Here is a 21,457-nt window from a genome sequence, read left to right as displayed (position 1 = left end):
AACCTGCCCTTCCTGCTCTCCATCCCATTCCTGACCTGTCTCCTAAAAAACGTCCCGGTGGCTGCTTCTATGCTCCAGCAGGCAAGAACAGTTCGGCATCCTGTTGAGCCAGCCTTGTTCAGGAGGAGCAGCTCTTAGAGACATCTGAAGTGATCCCTGCCAAGGAATTCACCCTGGCTTCAGCTGCACCACAGCAGCTGATTCCTCTGCTGCCCAGGATCCAACATGAGACTAGTGATGTTTCACTGCCCAGACCTATAGGAGAGACTCCAAAATAGTTACTGGGCTGTGAGGCAGATTCTGAAATTATAGCAGCTAAGAGTGCTGATGTCACCATTTCCCCCATGACAATTACAGGTGACATACTCCTGGAGGAGAGCTGGTGATGGCTGTTAGATCACCATAGTGACCACAGTCTCTGAACCTCAAATTCACACACATAATCCTAACAAACCAAAATTTTATCCTATTTTCATGGGTAAAAGAGTTGTGGAAGACAGAGCTGGAATGCTGAAGTTTTAATGGTTTATGGAAAGAAGACAGTATTGTAAAAGACAGTATTGTACAGTAAAAACATTTTACAAAACTTGTGTGTTATTATCAATGTTTTTAACGTAGGCAATATCCACAGCACACTGAAAAAAAAATCCTAGATTAGGTATCTAAAAAATGAATAAATAATAGCATGCAATTTTCTGTGTCTTTGGGCTAACCTTTGCCACAGATTTAAAAACTCTCTGGCTTTTAAATAAAATGTATTTTTTTAATGTACCTTTATTGGAGTATAATTGCTTCACAATACTGTGTTAGTTCCTGTTGTACACCAAAGTGAATCAGCCTTATGCATACATATGTCCCCATATCCCGTCCCTCTTGAGTCTCCCTCCCCTCCTCCCTATCCCACCCCTCTAGGTCATTGCAAAGCACCAAGCTGATCTCCCTGTGCTATGCGGCTGCTTCCCACTAGCTATTTTACATTCGGTAGTATATATATGTCGATGCTACTCTCACTTCGCCCCAGCTTTCCCCTCCCACCCATGTCCTCAAGTCCATTCTCCATGTCTACATCTTTATTCCTGCCCTGCAACTAGGTTCATCAGTACCATTTTTTTGTTGTTGTTGTTTTAGATTCTATATATATCCGTTAGCATACAGTATTTGTTTTTCTCTTTCTGACTTACTTCACTCTGTATGACAGACCCTAAGTCCATCTACCTCACTACAAATAACTCAATTTCGTTTCTTTTTATGGCCGACTAATATTCCATTGTATATATGTGCGACATTTTCTTTATCCATTCATCTGTTGATGGACATTTAGGTTGCTTCCATGTCCTAGCTATTGTAAATTGGCTGCAATTAACATTGTGGTACATGTCTCTTTTTGAATTATGGTTTTCTCAGGGTATATGCCCTACATTCACACGAAATGATACACTAGGGCAGGGGTAACCCAATAGTATAAGGACAGGAAGTCAGCCTAGGAGTAAAAGTATGGTATAGGTCATCTAAAGTGTAAAGCAGATTTGATAAAAAATGCAAACCCTATAAATGTTCAATACATAATTTATAAAATGAGATTTTTTAAAATAAAGAACAGAGAAATACAGGGAAAAGTGTGAATGCACTGGCACTACACGAGCCTTGCTACAGCATAGAATTCAGTGTAAGTTGCTCACTGAAGACCCTGTAATGGCAAGTTCCAGCACAACTTGTCAGCATGGAATGAAAAGTCAGCACTTTAGCAAGACGTGTGTGTGTGTGTGTGTGTGTGTGTGTGTATGGGGGAGGTGGCAAGTCTATGTGTCGGGGACTGGGGGAATAAGAAACAAAGACACAACTCAGAAAAAACAATTTCATCTTGGCTCAGTGCATGGCTGACCATATTTTCTACTTAGATAAGAAATTTCTACTAATTTGTTTTTAGTAATTAAAATACATTCAGTATTTTGGTGAATCTTCAACAAAAGTAAAGCATTATATTATACAATGTAATTCTGAACACATTTCTTTTTCAAGTTGCTGTATTTAGAGATAAGCTGACTTTACACACTCATGGTTTTATATGTTATCACCAAAACTTGGCCTAGGAAGTAAAAGGGAGAATAGAAATCAAGAAGTTCTTGAACATAAACCTTTTCTCTTTGATGCCAAAACTGCCTTTATGGACCTAAGTGCCAAAAGGGAAGGTTTTGTTCTCATGTGTTTTGGGCATTATTTAAGACTCTCCTAGCAAATCTTGCAGTGGAGGGAATGTTCTACTATCCACTTATAAAACTGCAGGATGATTTCAGTTTGCATTGTGCGAATGACAGTCTAGCTGCCTTATTTATTGGTGACAAAACCTATAGCCAGTTACCATAATCAGTCACAATAGGCTGGAAGAATGGTGCTAAGGCAACCAAGGCTCAAAAGGACTTTGCTCTATTTCTTATCACAGCCTTGTCTGGAAATCATGTGCTCGTAGCATACAGTAAGTGCTCCCAAATATCTGAATAACTGATCACAACAATCAGAATTAGAGAGCTGTGTGGGTTTTAATGGAAGGAGGAAGGGTCAAGTGTTCTTCACTACCAGGAATCTAAGACAAACAGTAATTACTGTTGGATGTCTGGGTGCTCTGCAATGAATCATAAGCAGCTTCAGTTCTATATATGAAGAATAGTGACGGGCAAGAGAGTTTTGTGTGAATATGCTTCAAATTGGTGTAACCACAATGATTAAATCAGTTAAAAAGTTCAATTCGAAAACTATTTGAAACTCAAGATTTTCTACCACTTGAGCCCCAAATTACTAGATTAAAAAGAAAAAAAAAAAATCATAGTGAAATTCATACTTTCCAGCAACTGCCAACTCTATACAAATCATGTGAAAAGAACTCCTGAAACAGAATGAAATCTGAATTTTCACAATTAGGAAACAATACAACTGTCTTTTAAAAGTTTTAGTTAAACAAAAGAGTATGTATACATATGCATGTTTACAAAAAGGTTTTTATAAACATAGGAAAAAGTCAAAGGATTGCTTTGCTTATTACAGGTTATCCCTAGGGAATGTCCCTTCCTTATATAATTAAAGTTGAGGAAAAAAAGATAGCTTTTAACAGCAGTAAAGTTACTAAAAATTAGGTGTAAAAAGCTATTTTCAAAACTACTCTCTAAGCATATTTGCTAAACACAAACATGCAAACGACCTTGCCCTAATTTATTTTCTCCACTTTGCAAAATACTGTTCTCCCAACAGTTATATGCTTTTTAAAAAATAAATACTTCTCATCATATAATGTCAGGTAATAAATATGATTATCTCTTTTCTGAGCCTTCATTGCTTTTCATTTGCATTTCTTTTTATAGTTGGTACCCAGCTTTAAAATTTCAAGAGTTTATAAGTTCAAAAATCTACTTGTTTCAATAATTAGAACTAAATTTAGCCACAAGAAATAATTTTCAAATTAAAATTTTGGAATATAATTTGCTAGAGCTTGAAGGGAATAAAAAAATTATGTAAGCCAACCTCTTCTTTTCACAGATGAGAAAGAGACCCAGGGGACCAGCCTTAGGTCCTCACAAAGTGATGAGAACCCTCATTATGTCCTACCGATGACATGCTTTATCCCACATCACATAATATTGAAAGTTGCATTTTCCATTATTCTCGTTAATAATTTCAAAATAATAAGGAAAATATACTGCTCCCAAGATGATGCATAATCTATACAAACTGCCTTTGTTAAATTAATGGTAACTAGTAAGGGAACCGTGAGTCTCTTTACCTCATCCTCATCTGTACAGCCAAGGTTTAAGCAGTGAGTCTTCATAGTTACTTGCAGTTATATTATAGACAGTTAATTTTTACTGAGTGCTTTTCTGGGTTAAGAACCGCACTTCATTATCCTGTCTAATCACCCCCACTCACCCCATTTTCAAGATGAGAAATTTGAGGTTCAGAGAAGTTAAGTGATTTCTTTGGAGTCCAGCGACAGTAAGTGACTAAGAGGATCTGACTCCTCGGGTCCAGCATCCTCATCACTACCCTGTGCTGCCCCTGAAATGTAATCGTGCAAAACCACATTCATGACCAGAGTGGATGGAATTCATTTGCCTGAGTACATTTCCCAATCTGTGAGCCTCTGAAACTATGGGGAGCTATTGGAAATGCAAGAGCCACACAGCTCCCAGACTGTGATCTCAGACTCAGACTGTCTTGCACCAGCTTTGATGTAACTCCCCCTTTGGGCCTCCTGACCGACTTCCTAGGGCACTGTAGTTACTTACCAAACTACAAAGGCTTTTTATTTTGTCCCAAGCATGGCGATCTAAGGATTGCCCAGTGGCAGCAATAAGGAGGCAGAGAGCTCTGCACGGTTCTCTGGCCAGAGCCAGGAATCTTGTCCCAGGCTTGGCTGCTGAGCCTTGTCTGCACCCTGCTCCCACCCAGACAGGGCTACCTGAACGATACTCACAGTTCTCCATATCAGCGCACAAGCCTACCATGGACTTCCGGGCCTGTGTGTGTTCTCCACACAACCCCACCTGCAGGCCACAGTCTCCCTCCAAGCCCCTCTCACTTGTTTAACTCCTCGGCATTCTTCACGACTTGGTGGACCTCCCATTTCCCAGAAAACCCTCCCTGTACCCTCCTCATTCCCAGCTGACTGAGGTCAGCACCACCCTTGTCACCAGGCAGTCTGTTACCTTGTTAAACTCCTTCATGGGCTTCCCCACTGCTGGGTCCCCAGCGCCTTGGTGCCTGGCTCACAGCAGTCACTCCAAGAGTGTTCATGAAGGCATGACCCTGCCCGTGTCAGGAGCGATGACAGCACTGACCATGGGCATTCATCCTGGCATGTTTACTACTCTGCCCTTTCGTTTTTCTAGAAAGAGCACCCACAGACCAGACAAAAAGATTTGGAATGACACTACATCTGATGTGCTTGTTTTCCTATAACCTATCAGCTCCCCGGCACCTTGCCCATGGAGGCTGCGCAGCTGATATAAACCCTGTGATGGATGTGCCTAGGCCACAATCAAGCTCCGTGCTTGAAGCATTTGAGCATATTTGTTCTCTGACTTGAGATGGTCTTGGATTATTCTGGATGACAGCAATACAGTCGTCCCCCAGTAGCCACGGAACACTGGTTCCAGGACCCCCTGCGGATACCAAAATCCACAGATGCTCAAGCCTTTATACTATAAAACTGTTTAGTACAGTCGGCTCTCGGTACCTGTGAGTTCTGCAACCTCAGATATGGAGGGCTGACTGTACACTGCTTGGCACCAAAATATTTTCCTGAGACTGTACCTCTGAAATTTTAACACAAATTAACAGAAAACTCTGATTCACTTTACAATAATGTATAATTTAAAAACAACTTTTCGTAAACACTTGTTCAGTCAGACATGACTATGTATGCAATGACAGAGGAAAAACTAAAAAGTTTTAAAAGTGGCAAATCTAACTCAGATACCAAGGAACTTTAAATCAAAGAGTTCAGCAAAATTCACAATACAGTACTGACTTCTGTAAATAGACACATTTATATTTAGTAGGATACCAATAATTCTTTATTGCAGAGGGAATAAAAACATATTAAAAAGTATCTCACAGCAGAGACAAAATGAGTGTTCCAGACAGAAGAAACAACATTTAGCACATTGAGAGAAAAGAAGAGTTAGCCGGGGAAACAAAAATGTGAACATAGCACTGAATGACTGGAGCAGGGTGTTCTGGAAGGGGGAGCTGAGAGGGCAGCAGGGCCAATTACCAGAGCTTCTGAACTACATTAAGGAGTCTGGACTTTATTCTCAGGATGAAGAAAAGTTGTTTTTTTTTTTTTTCCTCTGAATTCATTTATCTAAAGATAGAACACAGCCATTTGAAAGTGTGGAACACAATATCAACACAGAATAAAGCTGGGGAATTAAATTGAATTGTTACTTTTCCTTTACATGAATAAGTATCTTAAAAGAAACAACTGTAGATTTTAAGATTTATTAAGACACTAATGACACAAGTAACTAACAGTATCTAAGTTGAGTGATACTGCTTGATTTTCAGGTTGAAAGATTATAATAACCTATATATTTCAATTAGACGGCAGCAAATACAAAAGCATCTTTTGAACTATATAGTATACTGTAAGCAGGAGTTCATTCTACAGCATTTCATCATTCTCCTGGCCTCAGTTTGTGTGTAGAAGGCATGCTGAACACCAGCAATTCAAATCACATAAATTATTCACCACTCACAAGGTGCAAAATCTATTATGCATATATTTGAATAGAAATTATTTTTGAATGCCAGAAAAAGTGCCAATTATTTTTGACAGACTTGGGATTTCCCAGCTTTACCACTGATTAGCTATCTGAACTGTTTAAGCCTGTGTTTCAGTTTCCTCATTTTTAAAATGAGAAGACTAGATTAGATTTTTGTCTACTGAAGTGTCAAGATCAGACTTGCATCATAGAAGCCTCACTCTAACTGCAGTGTAGAGAAACGACTGAGGAGAACATGTCCAAAAGCCAGAGGCTGGTTAGGAAGAAGGTTTGCAAGAACTGGGACGAGGTGACAGAGGCCTGACCCTGGGTTAGCAGCTGCGCGGGTGGATTCCAGGGCTAGCAGACAACTGGCAACAACAGAGCTGGACACTGGCCGGAAGCTGAGGGTGAGAAAGCCAGAGGAGTAAGAGCCCGTCGATGAGCGAGACGGTGACAGGCATTACCAACGGCACCCCAAAGGACCAGGAGATCCGAAGGGGAAGACAGACAGGCTGCAGAAGACAGGGATTCAATTCGGACACTGCGCTGGCTGCAGTGCCTGGCAGAGCTGTACCTCCTGGTGAAGCTATCCCAGAGGCTCTGTCATTGAAGCCAAGATATTTTAGGCACCAAAATATTATAAGAACGATTCAGCAAAGATACAGCTAATAGTCTTCTGATAGATCTTCTTCTCTCTAGTCAGTGACATTCTTTTAGAATCTTTGTACAAAACTTGAAATGTGGTTATATAGGAATTTAGGCCCTTGGTGCAAGAATAAGATCTAAACTAAAGAAATGTATTTGGGAACTTCAAAATATTTGAAAATTTAGTATATGATAAAGGGGAAACTTTTAATCAATAAGCAGTGCTGGGACACCCAGCCAATCATTTGGAGAAAATAAAGCTAGGGCCCTGTGTCACCCCTTAAACTTCATACAGATCAGATATTTTTTTAAAAAAACCTAGAAAAATAGTATTAGAAAAGACTGGTGAATTTTTAAAATCTTGCAGTAGGGAATAATAATAGCTATTACCTATACAGTGTTTGCCATGCACCAAGCACTGTTTTAAGAACTATAGAAACACTTTGTCCTCACAACAACTCTGAAGTAGTATCTTCATTTTATAGTTGAGGAAACTTAAGTGCAAAGAAGTTAAGTAACTTCCCAGGTACACCACTTGATAGTGGTGAAACTCTGACTAGAACTCAGGCATCTGTACTCTGAACCACTACACAGCCTACCCTCTCTAGAAGGCAAGGAAGGGAGGGAAGGAGGAAGGAAGGGAGGGAGGGAGGGAGGAGAGGAGGCGGGGAGGGAGGGAGGAGAGGAGGCGGGGAGGGAGGAGAGGAGGCGGGAGGGAGGAGAGGAGGGGGGAGGGAGGAGAGGAGGGGGGAGGGAGGAGAGGAGGGGGGAGGGAGGAAAGGTGGGGGAGGGAGGAAGGAAGGAAGGGATTGAAATTTGAAGGAATATTTAAAACTTCTTTATGGAAAAATGCTATAATTGAAATTCGTAACACAAAAGTAGAAGAAAATAATTCCAATAAATGTCAGAGCTAATAATTCTAATATACAAAGGATGCTTAAAAATCAATAAGAAAAAACAAACCATTCTCTCCCATGTGTGAAAGGAAATACACAAAAGAAGTAGGAAATTGTTAATAAACACAAGTTGTACTATGATGCTAAAAAGCTAAGAAATGCAAATTAAAATAAGAAAACATCTTTCATCCACCACATTGGCAAAAATGAAAGATTGATAATATCCAACGCTGGCAAGAATGTGGGGCAATGCGCACTCTCACCATGAGAAAAATGTAAACTGGCGCAGTGTTTTACAGGGCAATTTGGCTATATGATAAAATTTTTAAATATACATGTCCTTTGACTCAGCAATTTCACTTCTGAATATTTATTTTACAAAACCAAATGCACAAACATATGAAAATGTAGGCACAGTGGTAGTCACTACAGCTTGACATAACAACAAAACAATATAAATGTCTAAAAACAGGAAACTGGTTAATGAGACAGCCAAATGATAGAATGCTATGCAGTCACGGAAAATGACAGCTCTACGTTCATCATTAAGATAACGAACAAAATACTATTAAGAAAAAAGCAAACTGTATAGCGGTCTACATAGTACTGTTCTTTTGTTAAAAGATAAATAAATTAAAAAAATAAATTTTTCTGTTGCTTTCAAAAGGACTGTCTAATCATTTTATTAATGAAGTTTAATTCTATAAATTCTGAATCCCAGAGAAATCATAAGGACCTTGTATAACAGTGTGGAGGTGCCAGTGTACCAGAATAATTGAAATATATTTTCAAAATTCAAAATAAATTTATATTAAGACACTAAACCTTCTCCAGGAATATTAATATCTACATTAATATGTCACATCTTTTTTAAAATCTAAGGTTCAGTGAAAATAATTTGATTTATTACCCAAGAAGAATTTAAGAATACCAATAAAATCCAGACAATAAATAACAGGTAGAGCCAATTAATTATTTTGAAAGAGAAAAAAAGAATTGTGAAATGTCTTTTTCAAAACACTAAGCATCTTAAGAGCATGTGAACATCAAGAATCCTTTCACAAGTAGCCATCTTATTAAACCAAAGTCCTTGCAGTAATTAAATAACTTGGTCAACATTGCAAAGCTGGCGCTTACTGCCTGACTTCTCAAAGTCTAGCTAGGAGAAAGGGCAGTACATACTGGTGGTGGTGATTAACTGTCAAGCATTTTTTTAAAATTGCAGGATATAAAATGACTCAGGCCAACAAATAAAGCAAAACGATTTTCCCACAAAGCCAATCCACAAGACATTTGTAATGAGCAGCATCCAATTTTATGTAATTCCAAACAGCACTGTATTTATTCAGCATCATCAAGGCTACAGGACCACCCCTTCCAGATAATTTAGATGTTTACCACTCAGGATCAAAATACTTTCTACAACTATAAACACAACAACCTTGCAATAATGAGCCACAGTAATCATCATTACAAAAAACAAAACCAATCATATAACCTTGATCGCTCTCATTTTACAAATAAGGAAGCTGATGCCCAAAAAGTAATGTTGCAAAGTGCTGTGATTTAATAAATTTAAAATCTTAGAGGCAATCCAGGTATGTGGAACCTAACGTTTGAACACCAGGTGGCCCCAACTGCAATGTTTTAATGTCCTTTTATCTCTCCCTTTCTCCCTTCTCTCTCCTCCTCACCTGTCAGGTCTTTGCTTATATGCTGCCTTCAGGGAACCTGTCTCTTGCTCACACGACTCGCCTTCTAATTGGCTGCTTTTAATTGCTGCATGTTAGGGACACCAAATGGACAAGACTGCAAGAATAATAACTTAAATAAATGTCAGCGAATTCTGAGTGAATGCCCTTGGAACTCTTCTAAGTGTAAAATCAAAGAACTTCAAAGTGCAGATTTTGTTACAGGCCCTTTGGCAGCTCCGAGCCTTTTTTACTTACTTCTTAGTGCTAAACCATGTTCTAGATAAGGGAGGCTGCCAGGTTTAGTTACCACCGGTAAATGGTTTTCTGTTACGTGGGTTCTGGGCTCCTGAAATCTCATATAGTACTTGTCTAGCAAACCTCCTCTTTAATGCAAATGTGAACTACTTATCCCAAGTTGAATTATTATCAATAACAAATTAAATTTTGGATGAAGCAGGGTTATTGTGACAAAAATCCTAAAAGTGGTATCCTAAGTTTAGATAATACTGAGAACTCAGAAGAAGGAATCATTATATTAATGCACAACACCTTCAGGTGTATATTTATTCATATATATGCACACACACACGAGCCCACACACATACTCTCTCTCTACTCCCTGGTAAGAGCAGGAGAACTAAATACACATAGCAAACACTTCTTCCTACGGCATATAATCATGCAATATAGCTATTTCCTCTGTACCACACTAAGCTGTCCTACTCCACCTGAGGCACTTGGTGTGTTTAATAGTCCAGATACGGCCTAATGAATCTATCACAAACCGACAAGGCTTTTGCCATTTAACCCCGTCTTAGCTAGGTCCCAGACTACATCTGACAAAGGGGAAGAACAGATAATCCACTAGGTTGAACTTGCCATGTCATTATTACCCTCATCCATTTATTCAACAAATATTTATCGACAGTCTACTCTGTGCCAGGCATTTTGCTAGGTGCTGGGTTGCTACCCAGCCAAAGGCTCTGCCCACTCAGCTTTTACAGTCTTCCAGGGAAAGCAGCCATTCACCAAATGACATAACAAATATAAAATCACAACATTGACAGTAGGGACACTGAGCTACAAAGCCAGTCTGGGAGATCAGGAAAGGAAGGCCTCCCTGAGGAAGCATCAGTGAGCTAAGATGTGAACACTCAGGAGCTGACTCGGGACTGGGGAAAAGTGCTCCTGGCAGAGGGTGTATGCGGTGCGTGCAAAGGCCCTACGGCAGGAGGTGGTGTGCTGAGTCTGAGGAAGTGAAGGCAATCCTGCAGAGAACAAGGGCGAGCGTGATCAGAGATGGGCCTGGAGAGGCAGGCAGGGGCTAAACCAGGCAGGGACTCTGTGGGGCATGTTAAGGATTCTGTGGTCTTTATCCAAATGGAAAGCATTTGAAAGTTTTAAAATTCAATTTAATTTACTTTTCTAGAGGAAAATTGTTATAATAAGATTTGCATTGTAAAATGATCACTCTGGCCACATAATATGGAGAACCAACTGGAAGGGAGAAAGTAGGAGAGAGTGAGCAAGTTAGAAAGCTACTTACTATTACATTAGTCCAAATGAGAGATCACGGAAGCTTAGACTAGGGATGTGATAACAGATGAAATCACCTGAAGACTAGGAGTTGTCAAGGATAACTCCTAGGTTCTGGTTCTGCCATTTCATGAGCAGGGAATGTATTAGTAGGGCAAGGTACAGGGAAAATCCTAAATTTGGTTTTAGATATCTGAGTATGGACGTTGTCATGTAGACAGGTGTGGCATTTAGGAGAGATCATGGCTAGGAAAATAAACTCTGCAATCATTCATGAATGGCCAAAAATTGATCTAAATGTATTAATGAGCCTGCAGTGGGGGTGGAAGAGAGGGAATGACAGAAGGCCTGGGCCTGAGTATGTTCTAATATTAATGTTCAAAAAGATGAGGAGGAGCCATTCAGGAAGGGTTGCCACAGGGCTAAGAAGAAAATCAGGAGGGCTTACCTATCAGCCCAAATAACTAGACACTCAAATACCAGAAACTCAATTTTCTCAATATTTGACAGTTTATACATGGCTCCAATTATTTTGTAACTACACTTAGTTATTAAACTAATTACTGTTTGGTTTACATTATATAAAATTGGTCATTATTATTAACTACTGCTTGCTAAATACCAACTACTGCTACAAAATACCAAGCAATGCACAAAAACTCATAAGAAATAGTTCCTGCCTTCAAAACTTGCCTCAAGCTAGATTATGATTAAAATCACATCACAGTAAGTCATGAGTTAGTGTATCTTCTTATACACTTATTTAAAAATTACCACTTTGGGAAAATGAATTCATCCTAACACTCATGTGCATCCAATATTCATGGGTGCCAGACATTAGCCTAGGTGCTGAGCAATGACAAAGAATTAGACAGAGTTCCTTGTCTGTTAGCAGTTGATATTTAGTATTCAGAATGCTGTAAGACCAGTTTGAAGATTATTTGATGCTACATCAGTCGAATGGCTATTTAGCAATAAAGAAAGGTAATAATCACATCTTATCTGTCAAGAGTACAACCTCCACCCACCGCCCAGTATCTACCCTCTCCTTACTCCACATATACTCATCATCGTCATGCTTACATGTGATAAACTTAGTAAACACACTAACTACAGCACTGTGTGAGCGCCAGGCACTTCCTCCAGTCTTCAAGAAGTCTGACTGTCTCATTAATAATTCCCAGGTGATAGACTGTACTTTACAGAAATACACGCTTGGTGGGTCTTAAGAACTTGAACAGTTCTTGGCACTCTACAACATCTCAATCTATTAAACCAAAACTAACCAGACTAGTATTTCAAAGGATTCAATCACTAACAGTACAGAGCTCCTCTCCATACCAAACATACCTAAACCAACCATGGTATGTCATAGAGTAAATGAAGACAAGGATATCTTCTTGATTATCTTACATCCTAGAGCATATTTTACATTTCCCAATGTTGTTTTCTTAACTAGCAGAGTTGCCGTTACTAATAATAAAGTCTGAATTTTAAAGCCAGCATTGGTAAATACTCGGTTTCTTGCTCCTATACCCCCATTTTAATTTTCTCTTTCAAGAAAGAAAAAAAATCATGTCTGAACTTGCAGTTCCATACATATACCTCTTAAGAGTAGGCACAAATAGTTTGAAACTAATCTGTATCTAAATTCCTTTGGCCATTGCTGTGGAAATGGAAAAGCTACAGCATATATCTGTCCTAAGAAAAGGGAAAGAGACCAAAGGGAAAGAGCAAAAACTAGCAGACCTAATGTACAAGCAGAAAGCAGAACAAAGCTACCACCCTTAACTACAAACCTAGAAGGTCAGTTAATTCCTCAGAAAGTTAGTGCGGTACTACTGTATTCACTGCAGGAATACAGTGTGGAATGTCGTGGGTGAGATTCATAGCACTACTCTTTAATCTGGATGCCCCTCTCTATTCCTCTCTCTCTTACCAACGCTTAACATGGTAGTGTGAAACATGTTCATACTACAATCTGCCAACAGAAACAGAGGCTGTGCATTGATGATATTTTTCTCTACCACCCAGAACATCACCTTGTAGAGGTTCATAAATGTTGTATGCATGAAATCTAAAACAAGTACAAAGGGATAGGGTCTAGCTATACTGGAACAGTTTCTCTCCATGTGTGATGATTAAAAATAAATACGTGATATTATTTCAGCTTTATTTCCTTCCACTTACGATGTAAACAGCACAAATCAAGAAACCTAAAAAACACTCAACACTAATCAATTATTCTCCCTGCCTAACATGATAAGGTGATCTAAGCACAGCTTACTTGTATTACATGGATGAGGCCAGGTTACAGAAAGCTATGCATTATATACACATCAGGAGACAAATGTATTGGCAATGGCACTGGGTAGAAACCTATCAATCGCTTATTGACTCTTGAGGAACAACTTTCTCCTTCAAAATCATTAATCTGATTATTAACTTGAAAAAGAAAATGGAGACAGCAGAGAGTGGTGAAAAGAAATGGACTGTGGAGTGGGACTACCTTGGGTTTGAATCCTAGCCTGTCTTCTAGTTGTATGATAACGGGGCTTTAGCATTGCACATGAGTTTCCACCTCTTGAAAACAGAAATTACAATGCACTGAAAGGCTGCAGCGATGATGAAATGAGATAATATATATAACTTGCCTGACACACAGAAGGCAAGAAAAGTGACTACATAAAAGGTATCTAAACACATCTCTATGCTCAATGAACATGTTTAGCCACAGCAAAAAACCTCTTATATTCTTGCAATAAGAACACCTGACTCGGGCTTCCCTGGTGGCGCAGTGGTTGAGAATCTGCCTGCTAATGCAGGGGACAAGGGTTCGAGCCCTGGTCTGGGAGGATCCCACATGCCGTGGAGCAACTGGGCCCGTGAACCACAACTACTGAGCCTGCGCGTCTGGAGCCTATGCTCCGCAACAAGAGAGGCCGCGATAGTGGGAGGCCCGCGCACCGCGATGAAGAGTGGCCCCCGCTTGCCACAACTAGAGAAAGCCCTAGCACAGAAACGAAGACCCAACATAGCAATCAATCAATAAATAAATAAATCTTTAAAAAAAAAAAAAAAAAAGAACACCTGACTCATCTCACTGCTTTGCAATGAGCATTTGTAAATGAACATTTAATTCTCTTCCTGATTATTTCTTTCTCGTTTAAAAATGTTAATTTATTTCTTAAAAACAACTTGGGTTGATTCCTAATACTGCACATTTCCTCACATTAATCTTTTACCCGTTTACATTTTAAAGTAGCTGTAATTTTTGACTTAGGATATAAAAAGAGGCCAAGACTGAGGAAAACAACCAAGTCTAAGGAATATACTTGGTATATCTGATACAGCAAGGCATTTCAAGGTTAGAAGTGCAATATACTGCAGCTTTTAAGTAGCCTCTGGAGACTACTACTTTTCCATGCCACGTTCTCCTATTGCCTTCTTCATACAGAAATAACTCTCAACCCAAGAAAATTGGGTACAAAATGCAAAAGTTGTGCCTTCTAACTCAGAGCACTTCTGAATGCCCTACATTCTTGCTCAGGGGAATCCACTCCCCATTAACTGCCTTGCCACCCCATCATCTCTTCTTCTGGAATGCTCACAGCAACTGTCAAGGGCTGATCAGCAGACAGCCAAGGCAAGCTGTAGCTGGTTCTTCTGTTCTTGTTGAAAGCAAAGAACACTCCTTTCATTCCATATTTTGGAATCTTTATGTCAATAAGTCAGCGACCATTTCTAAAACATGCAACATATGCTTGAGGTGCTATAGGAGATGTGAAAGAATATAAATGAACAGAGCTACTTCTTGTTTTTTGTATCTAACAAAATGGAGTTATTATAGTGTATTGGGCATAATATATTAAGGAATGTTGGTTAACCAGTCACCCTTGCCAAAATCAGATATGAAAAGACAACAAAAGCTGGCAACAATTCTAGTTCTGATATTTCTTTTTCAGAATTATATTTAATAAGGTTAGTCTTTGAAGAATGCATTAATTTTCTTACCTAATTTAAAACAGAACTTGGAGACAATTCATAACTACAAAACTTACAAATTCATGTAAGACTAACTTATGTAACTACCTCTATTGTTTTATAAAATCACCAACTTAATTTTTTTAAAAACTTATTTTTGGGTAATAATGTTCCTATACCTCCTCTAGTAAAAATTCATTAGATTATATTTATAGTCTAGCAGCTTCTAAAAGGAAGTGAAAGCTGAGGGCTCTATGAGGATATAAAAGCAGCCTATGAAATAGCTTTAGTTTTAAACAAAAACTAACATTAACAAGTACAGCATATCTTGTTCTTTCATGGGGCCAGCAAATTGATAGTTGGGTTTTTTTAAGTTACAAAAATAGAATGGAGTAATTATATCTACCAAACTGACAATAGCCTGTTCAATGGAGAGTAACACTGTAATTTCTCTTCAAAAACAGTAAATAGGAAGAAAAAGCCCCTAATTCTGTAATATAAGAAAAAATCCCAAACCCTTGGGCGCCACTTACAGGCAAAAAACTTCCACTGATTTCAGTTACTAACCTGAAAAAGAGAGATGGACTTAAAATCTTCTGTTTTAATATGTGTATTCTTTATATAATTTATACTACAAAAATATATTTTCTACAATTTAAATTTCTACATCCAAAGATCAAAAACTGGAGGAAATTATGAAATTAAAAAACTCACAGAATTCTCTTTAAAAGAATACAATAAGTCTTTAAACAGAAGGGGTCTCCAGACCTATAGTACCACTGAAACAAAAATATTTCAAAATCTCAATGTTAGATTTTCCTTCTGAAAGTATGAATGTAACTACTGTCAAAAAAGTAAAGTTCAATTAAGATTTTACTAACTGCTTACAAAGTGTTTATACCAATAGAATCAAATGAATTTCAACCCCATTAACAAGGAAATTGTAAAAAAAAAAAAAAAAAAAAAATCACTATTTCAAAAGGAGAGGGACTCAACATTTTACTATAAATGAAATGTTTAGGTATAAGATTTGGGATAAACAAACAGCATTCTGGCTAGTGAAATTCATTTTAAAAAATGATTATGCTGATTAGCCCATTATTTCATATACTGTGCAATTATTATCCACCCCTTAAACAAAGAGGGGGGGAAAACCTAGGTTACAAAATGCAAAAATTAAGCATGGATTACTCAGCCACTGAATTCTATCTGCTTACACCTTCGTCCTCTTATTTTGTGTGGAGACAACACTAAACAACATCTATATGTTAATTTTACAGTAGTTCCTCTTCTGCTATATTCAATAGCTCGTTAAGATGACTAGAATGCTGACACTTGCTAAACTATTTACTGCATCCAAAAATTCGGTCTCATGAGAACAGACAAAATTAATCTCTCAAATTTAGGGTTTAATATTTTTATCTGGAGCTCACTTGTAGTAACAATTGCCTACAACGAATTATTCTAGTCAAGTTTTAATCCAATCTGCCCAGGAGCAGTAGTGTAGGGGAACATTACCCTGTAAGACTAAGTTACGTGGACAAGAGCACACAGAAAGCTACCACAGTCACAAATCTTTCCTCTCAATATTGCCATGGCACAGTGCTGACCATATTTTTAGTTGTTTTTTTTTGGGGGGGGGGATTTGAGGCGGGGAGAGGGAAAGGGGCAACTTCCAAGGAATCAACGAACTGTGGTTTTAAACAAACAACCAAGTTCCCCCCAAAATCACTTTAGATAATTAACCAAAGCCAATGAGTCCTACTGTCAAATTCGTTTCACAAGGGAAACAAACCTAAGGCAGTCTTAAGAATAAAGGTTAGGAAACCCTATAGGGAAACGGGTGACTATCACAAAAACATTTCCAGCAACTCAAAATACCTCTCAAGCCTGTGCTTTGCATACACTAGTCAGATTCTTTTAAAAACAAGGATGATGGCTATCACACTCAAAAGAATTTCTTTAAACATAAAAATTTCCAGTTGCCAAAAAGCGTCAGGCCAGGAACGGTTGGTCTGAGTTACCTTACACACACCGTAGCACACAAGCAATACGGTTCTATCGGAGCCGGAGCCACAGCACTGCGTCCCCTGGAAGCCGGCAGTCGGCGGCGGCCCGCGCAGCTGCACGGAGCAGGAAGTACCGCACCCGCGCCGCGGTCCCCAACCACGCCGGAGAGGCTGCGGGGAGCAGTCACCACCGCTTTGAAACTGAATGGCTGACACATCCGGTCCTGGCTCTTACACCACTCCGCCAAATGCAAACCTCAAAGGCCAAATTCAAACTCCAAACAGAAGTCACTCAAGTCCTAGTAGTGCAGTCTTCATTCCCAAGGACACTGGGGGACGCAATCAGAAAACCCCACGTCCTAAAAGACCGCAAGCCCCCGTGCATTTGCAGCCGGTCAGCCCACACCGCTTTGACAGGCGTTACGGAGCCGTCCACCCGGAGCCCCCTGCGGCCGCGCTCCGGGCGCGCCGCCTTCGTCCCGGCCCGGCCCCCAGTACCTGCCGAGAGACTCTGCCTGTCACAGCCGCGGGGACCCCACCGCTTTCTCCGCCGCGCTCCGGCCCCCCCACCCCGGCCTCGGGCAGGGCTCCCCACCTACCCCGCCCACCTACACCGCCCGCCCGCAGGCTCGGGCCTCACCCCGGCGCCCCCGGGGACTCTCGTCCGGGGTCGCCGCCGCTGCACTGCTGCCCGCCTCCCAGCCCGGCCCGGAGGGCAACGCCAGGGTCCCGCTCCGGGGCTTCTCGGAGAGCTCCGATTCCGGGAGCCCCCAAAAGCCAGCCCGGGCCCCCACACCTTATCTCAACCGGTCCCCGCAGCGCGGCTCGCACGCCTGTCACATGTCTGCAAACAATAACAAACTCTCCCGCATGTCCCCGCCCCGGGCCCCCGTCCCGTCCCGTACCCCAGGCCAGGTCCGGGGCGCCGCCCGACGCCGGAAGGGTCAAAGGGGGTGCCCGAGGGCTCCCGGGGAGCGGCGTGCAGCCTCGCTGCGCGGAGCCCCGGGACGCCCTGCGCGGTGCCCGGGGTTCATTCATTGCCCTCGCACGCCCGCCCCCCAAGTCCCCGCCGCGCCCCCGGCCGCGCTGCTCACCCGGCTGGGGCCGCCGCAAGAGGCGGCTCGGAGGCGGGCGTCCGCTTCTCCCCGGGCTCGGCCCCCGCGGGGCTCGGGGCGCCGCTGTCCAGTGCGGCCGCCGGTTCTGCAGGGTGGGCGCCGCTGCGGCTCGCGGCTCCGTGGGGCGGCGGCACCGCCACAGGCTGGAAACCGCTCCCGCCAGCGGCCGCGTCCGCGGGCTCCGGCGACGGGGAAGTGGAGGAGGACGGCGGCGAGGCGGTGAGGAAAAGCGGCGGCTCGGGCAGCTGGTCCAGCTCCACACTCCGCACTTTGCGCAGCTGCCGCCGCCGCCAGTCCGCCCGCTCGCGGCCCCCACTGCCCGCCTCCCGCAGCAGCCCCGCGGCTGCCGCGGGCGTGCTGCTCGCCTTGAGGGCCCCTCCGCCGCCGCCCGCTTCGGGGCTTGCCGCCCCGGCGCCCGGGAATCCCGAGGACGAGGCGCGATTCCCCGCCGCCGCCGCCATTTTCTCTCGCGGGCTACATTCGCTCGGCCCCTGTGAGGGAGGGAGGGGGCGGGGAGAGTGCAGGGGGCGGGCGGACGGGCGGGCACTGCGCCTCTAGCGTAAGGCCGCCTGCGCCAACTGCGTGAGCGCGGCCCTCTGGGCGCCCGGCAGGGACTGACGCGCGGGCGCGCGGGGTTCGGTAGAGGGAGGATAGCCGGCCGCAGGTTGGTGGAGAGCCGGCTGTGCGCTCCGTCCTGCGGGCCGGCCGGCAAGGTGGGCTCCGAGGTGGCCACCGCGGGGCGCGCTGCGGTTTGCGCGCCTCACCCGCCGCGCCGCCAGGTAGTCCCGGGCTACACCGGCGAGAGGAGGAGCTTCGGCGGAGGAGCGCCGCTTCCTCTCCGCCGCAATCTCGACCCGGCTCGGCCGGGGCTCGCCTCACGGGAGCTGCAGTTCGAACTTCGATGTATGGGGCGTTGAAGGGGACGCAGGCGAGAGGGTCTGCAGTCTGTCATTCGCATTGCCCGTTGCAGTGGGCGTCGGGGAACCCGGGCGCGGACCAACCCACCCTCCGACCCCGCCTCCACGCCGCACGGGGCGCGCAGGTGGCGCCCAGGGCTGTCGCCTGCTGCAAAGCGAAAGAAAACCAAAGTTCAGCGGCCGTGGTGCCGCGCACCAAAAAAATCAAGTTTTATAGAAGCTTTCCTCATCTTTTGCCCACCCCCCCACCCCCCAAAATCATGCTACAAATAAAAGTTTCCTGGAATATCTTGTTCAAAACCTGAAGTCACCGATTTGGGACACTCCTCTCACCCTCTATCCCGCCCCCGGCTAGTGGGAGACAGGAGCGGGCGGCGGGGTCCGGGGTATCTCTATAGGTTTCTATTTTTTCCTGCGCTGTGTTTGGGGAAGGCAGCGATATACAGGACCACAGAGAGCACGTTTGGGGAAGGAACCAGGAAGTGCTTGATATTGTCATCCTCGGCCAGGTTCTGGCCCTCCCCGAATCCTATGCCTCTAGCTGCACGTCCCTCTTCCCAGCAGGGTCGGGGCACCGTCCGGGTTCCCTCCGCCCCCGCCCCTGCAGTGCCCGAGCTGCCTAAGGCGGAGTTCCGAACCCTTCCAGTCCCTGGGGGCGTCTGGCGATAAGGTGCTTTGGAATGGAAAAAGCACCATTTACATGTTAATGATTTTCGACCTTTCTTCAGGCTTCCGTGTCGCGTTTATTTCTCCCCTCCCTTCTCTTCCTCCAGCCGGTTTGTCTGTGATGAGAAATCTCCCACAACCCGGGAGCAGAGTCCCTAGATTTATTTTGTGAAACAGGAATTAAGGCGGGGGCTGGGCGGCGGGGGGAGGCAGAGGGCTCCTCAGGAACAGAAAGGAGAGCGCTATCCTGTCAGTATTCATATATTTCGACAGGAGTCTAAACTGTCTACAAAATAATTCCTTTGATTTTTTTTGGAAATAGATAAAATGAAAACCTCCTTCCTGGCTATAAATGGTAACTGAGGAGGATGGTGATATCCGAGGGATTTTTAAAGCGGGTTCAGATTTCATATTAGCTCAGTGTTTTGAGTACTGCAACATCTGCCATAAGATAGTTTTAGATAATTACATCCAACGGTACAAATTTTGAAACTTTAGATAAATCTGTTAAAAGTTTAAGTCTACATTTAGGCTATAATTATACACTCTGTTAACGGTAGCCAAGTGTATCATCCAAAGAAAACAGTAGTTATTTCCCAGGTCTTCCCGGATTGCCACACCCACCAAATCCTACATTGGAAAGGATAAACTTTTTTCTTTCCTATTTAGATCAGAAAACCTTTAAATTTACACACACATACTTAGGTAACTGTAAATGAGAAAAGTAAGTAGACGCCTTCAGCTTTTCAAAATTGTTCCAGTATTGAAGTTTGGCCAGGGTAGAAAAGTGGAATGGGATTCTAGCAAAACATTTACTTTTGCCTCTTCATTTGTACAGTGATGAAAATGGAACCAAGTGAGAGGAGCACCAAATACAACACTATCAACGACCCACAGTTCTCTGACCTCCATCCATCACACCACCATGGAGAAACCTTAAGTGCTGGTCTTTCACCTAGTTTTTGGTACTTTGAGTCATTTCCCCCTTAATCTTTTTTTAAAATTAATTTATTTATTTATTAATTTATTTCTGGCTGCGTTGGGTCTTCGTTGCTGCGAGCGGGCTTTCCCTAGTTGTGGCGAGCGGGGTCTACTCTTCATTGTGGTGCGTGGGCTTCTCATTGCGGCGGCTTCTCCTTGTTGCGGAGCACGGGCTCTAGGCGCGAGGGCTTCAGTAGTTGTGGCTCGCGGGCTCTAGAGCGCAGGCTCAGTAGTTGCGGCGCCCGGGCTTAGTTGCTCCGCGGCATGTGGGATCTTCCCCGACCAGGGCTGGAGCCCGTGTCCCTTGCATTGGCAGGCAGGTTCTTAACCACTGGGCCACCAGGGAAGCCCTTCCCCTTAATCTTTTAGGTAAATATTCATGTTGTCATCATGCATCTATACACGGACAAACATTTTTTTAAGATAGAAAAATAATCAAAGGACATGCTTGACTGAAAAGGGTGTTCTTCCTCTGCCATATGTTGATACAAAGTCTTTTTGAAGAGATTTTAACCCATGGAATTGCTACCATAGTTTTTGCAGCTTAAGCAGGGTTAAGAGTCTAATTCTAGTTTGGTGCTGTAGGAGCCTGCTTTATATTACTGCATAAAGGCATATGTCAAATTGCCTTAATTTGATTTCTTTAATGACATAATGGAGACGTGTCTCTTCCAAGGTTGCTCGTACACTGAAAATTCCAGTTCCTATGTCCAAGCTCTTTATTTCTATCCTCACTCAGATACAGATGTTGCAGTGA

At 42.8% G+C, this 21,457-nt stretch overlaps 1 protein-coding gene across 3 annotated transcripts in view; it reads right to left on the bottom strand.

Moving 5' to 3' along the window:
- MAP3K1 (mitogen-activated protein kinase kinase kinase 1) overlaps positions 1–18,731 on the bottom strand; it is a 78,068-nt gene extending 59,337 nt beyond the window's left edge. For 2 of the 3 annotated variants that reach the window (XR_009700815.1, XM_061189269.1), the window contains exon 1: positions 18,116–18,731. Coding sequence is in view for 1 of the 3 variants with exons in the window: in XM_061189269.1 (XP_061045252.1) it covers positions 18,116–18,597 (482 nt within the window). In the remaining 2 variants the exon portion in view is untranslated. Of the gene's footprint in view, positions 1–17,519; positions 17,566–18,115 lie in introns of those variants that run through there. The other variant, XM_061189270.1, reaches the window with a different exon arrangement.
- Positions 18,732–21,457: the final 2,726 nt, after the last annotated feature.

This window comes from Eubalaena glacialis, chromosome 4 (assembly GCF_028564815.1).
Source record: "Eubalaena glacialis isolate mEubGla1 chromosome 4, mEubGla1.1.hap2.+ XY, whole genome shotgun sequence".
NCBI classification, from domain to species: Eukaryota; Metazoa; Chordata; class Mammalia; order Artiodactyla; family Balaenidae; genus Eubalaena; species Eubalaena glacialis.
Note: the sequence above shows the minus strand (reverse complement) of the source record. Positions and strands in the feature narration are given on the sequence as shown.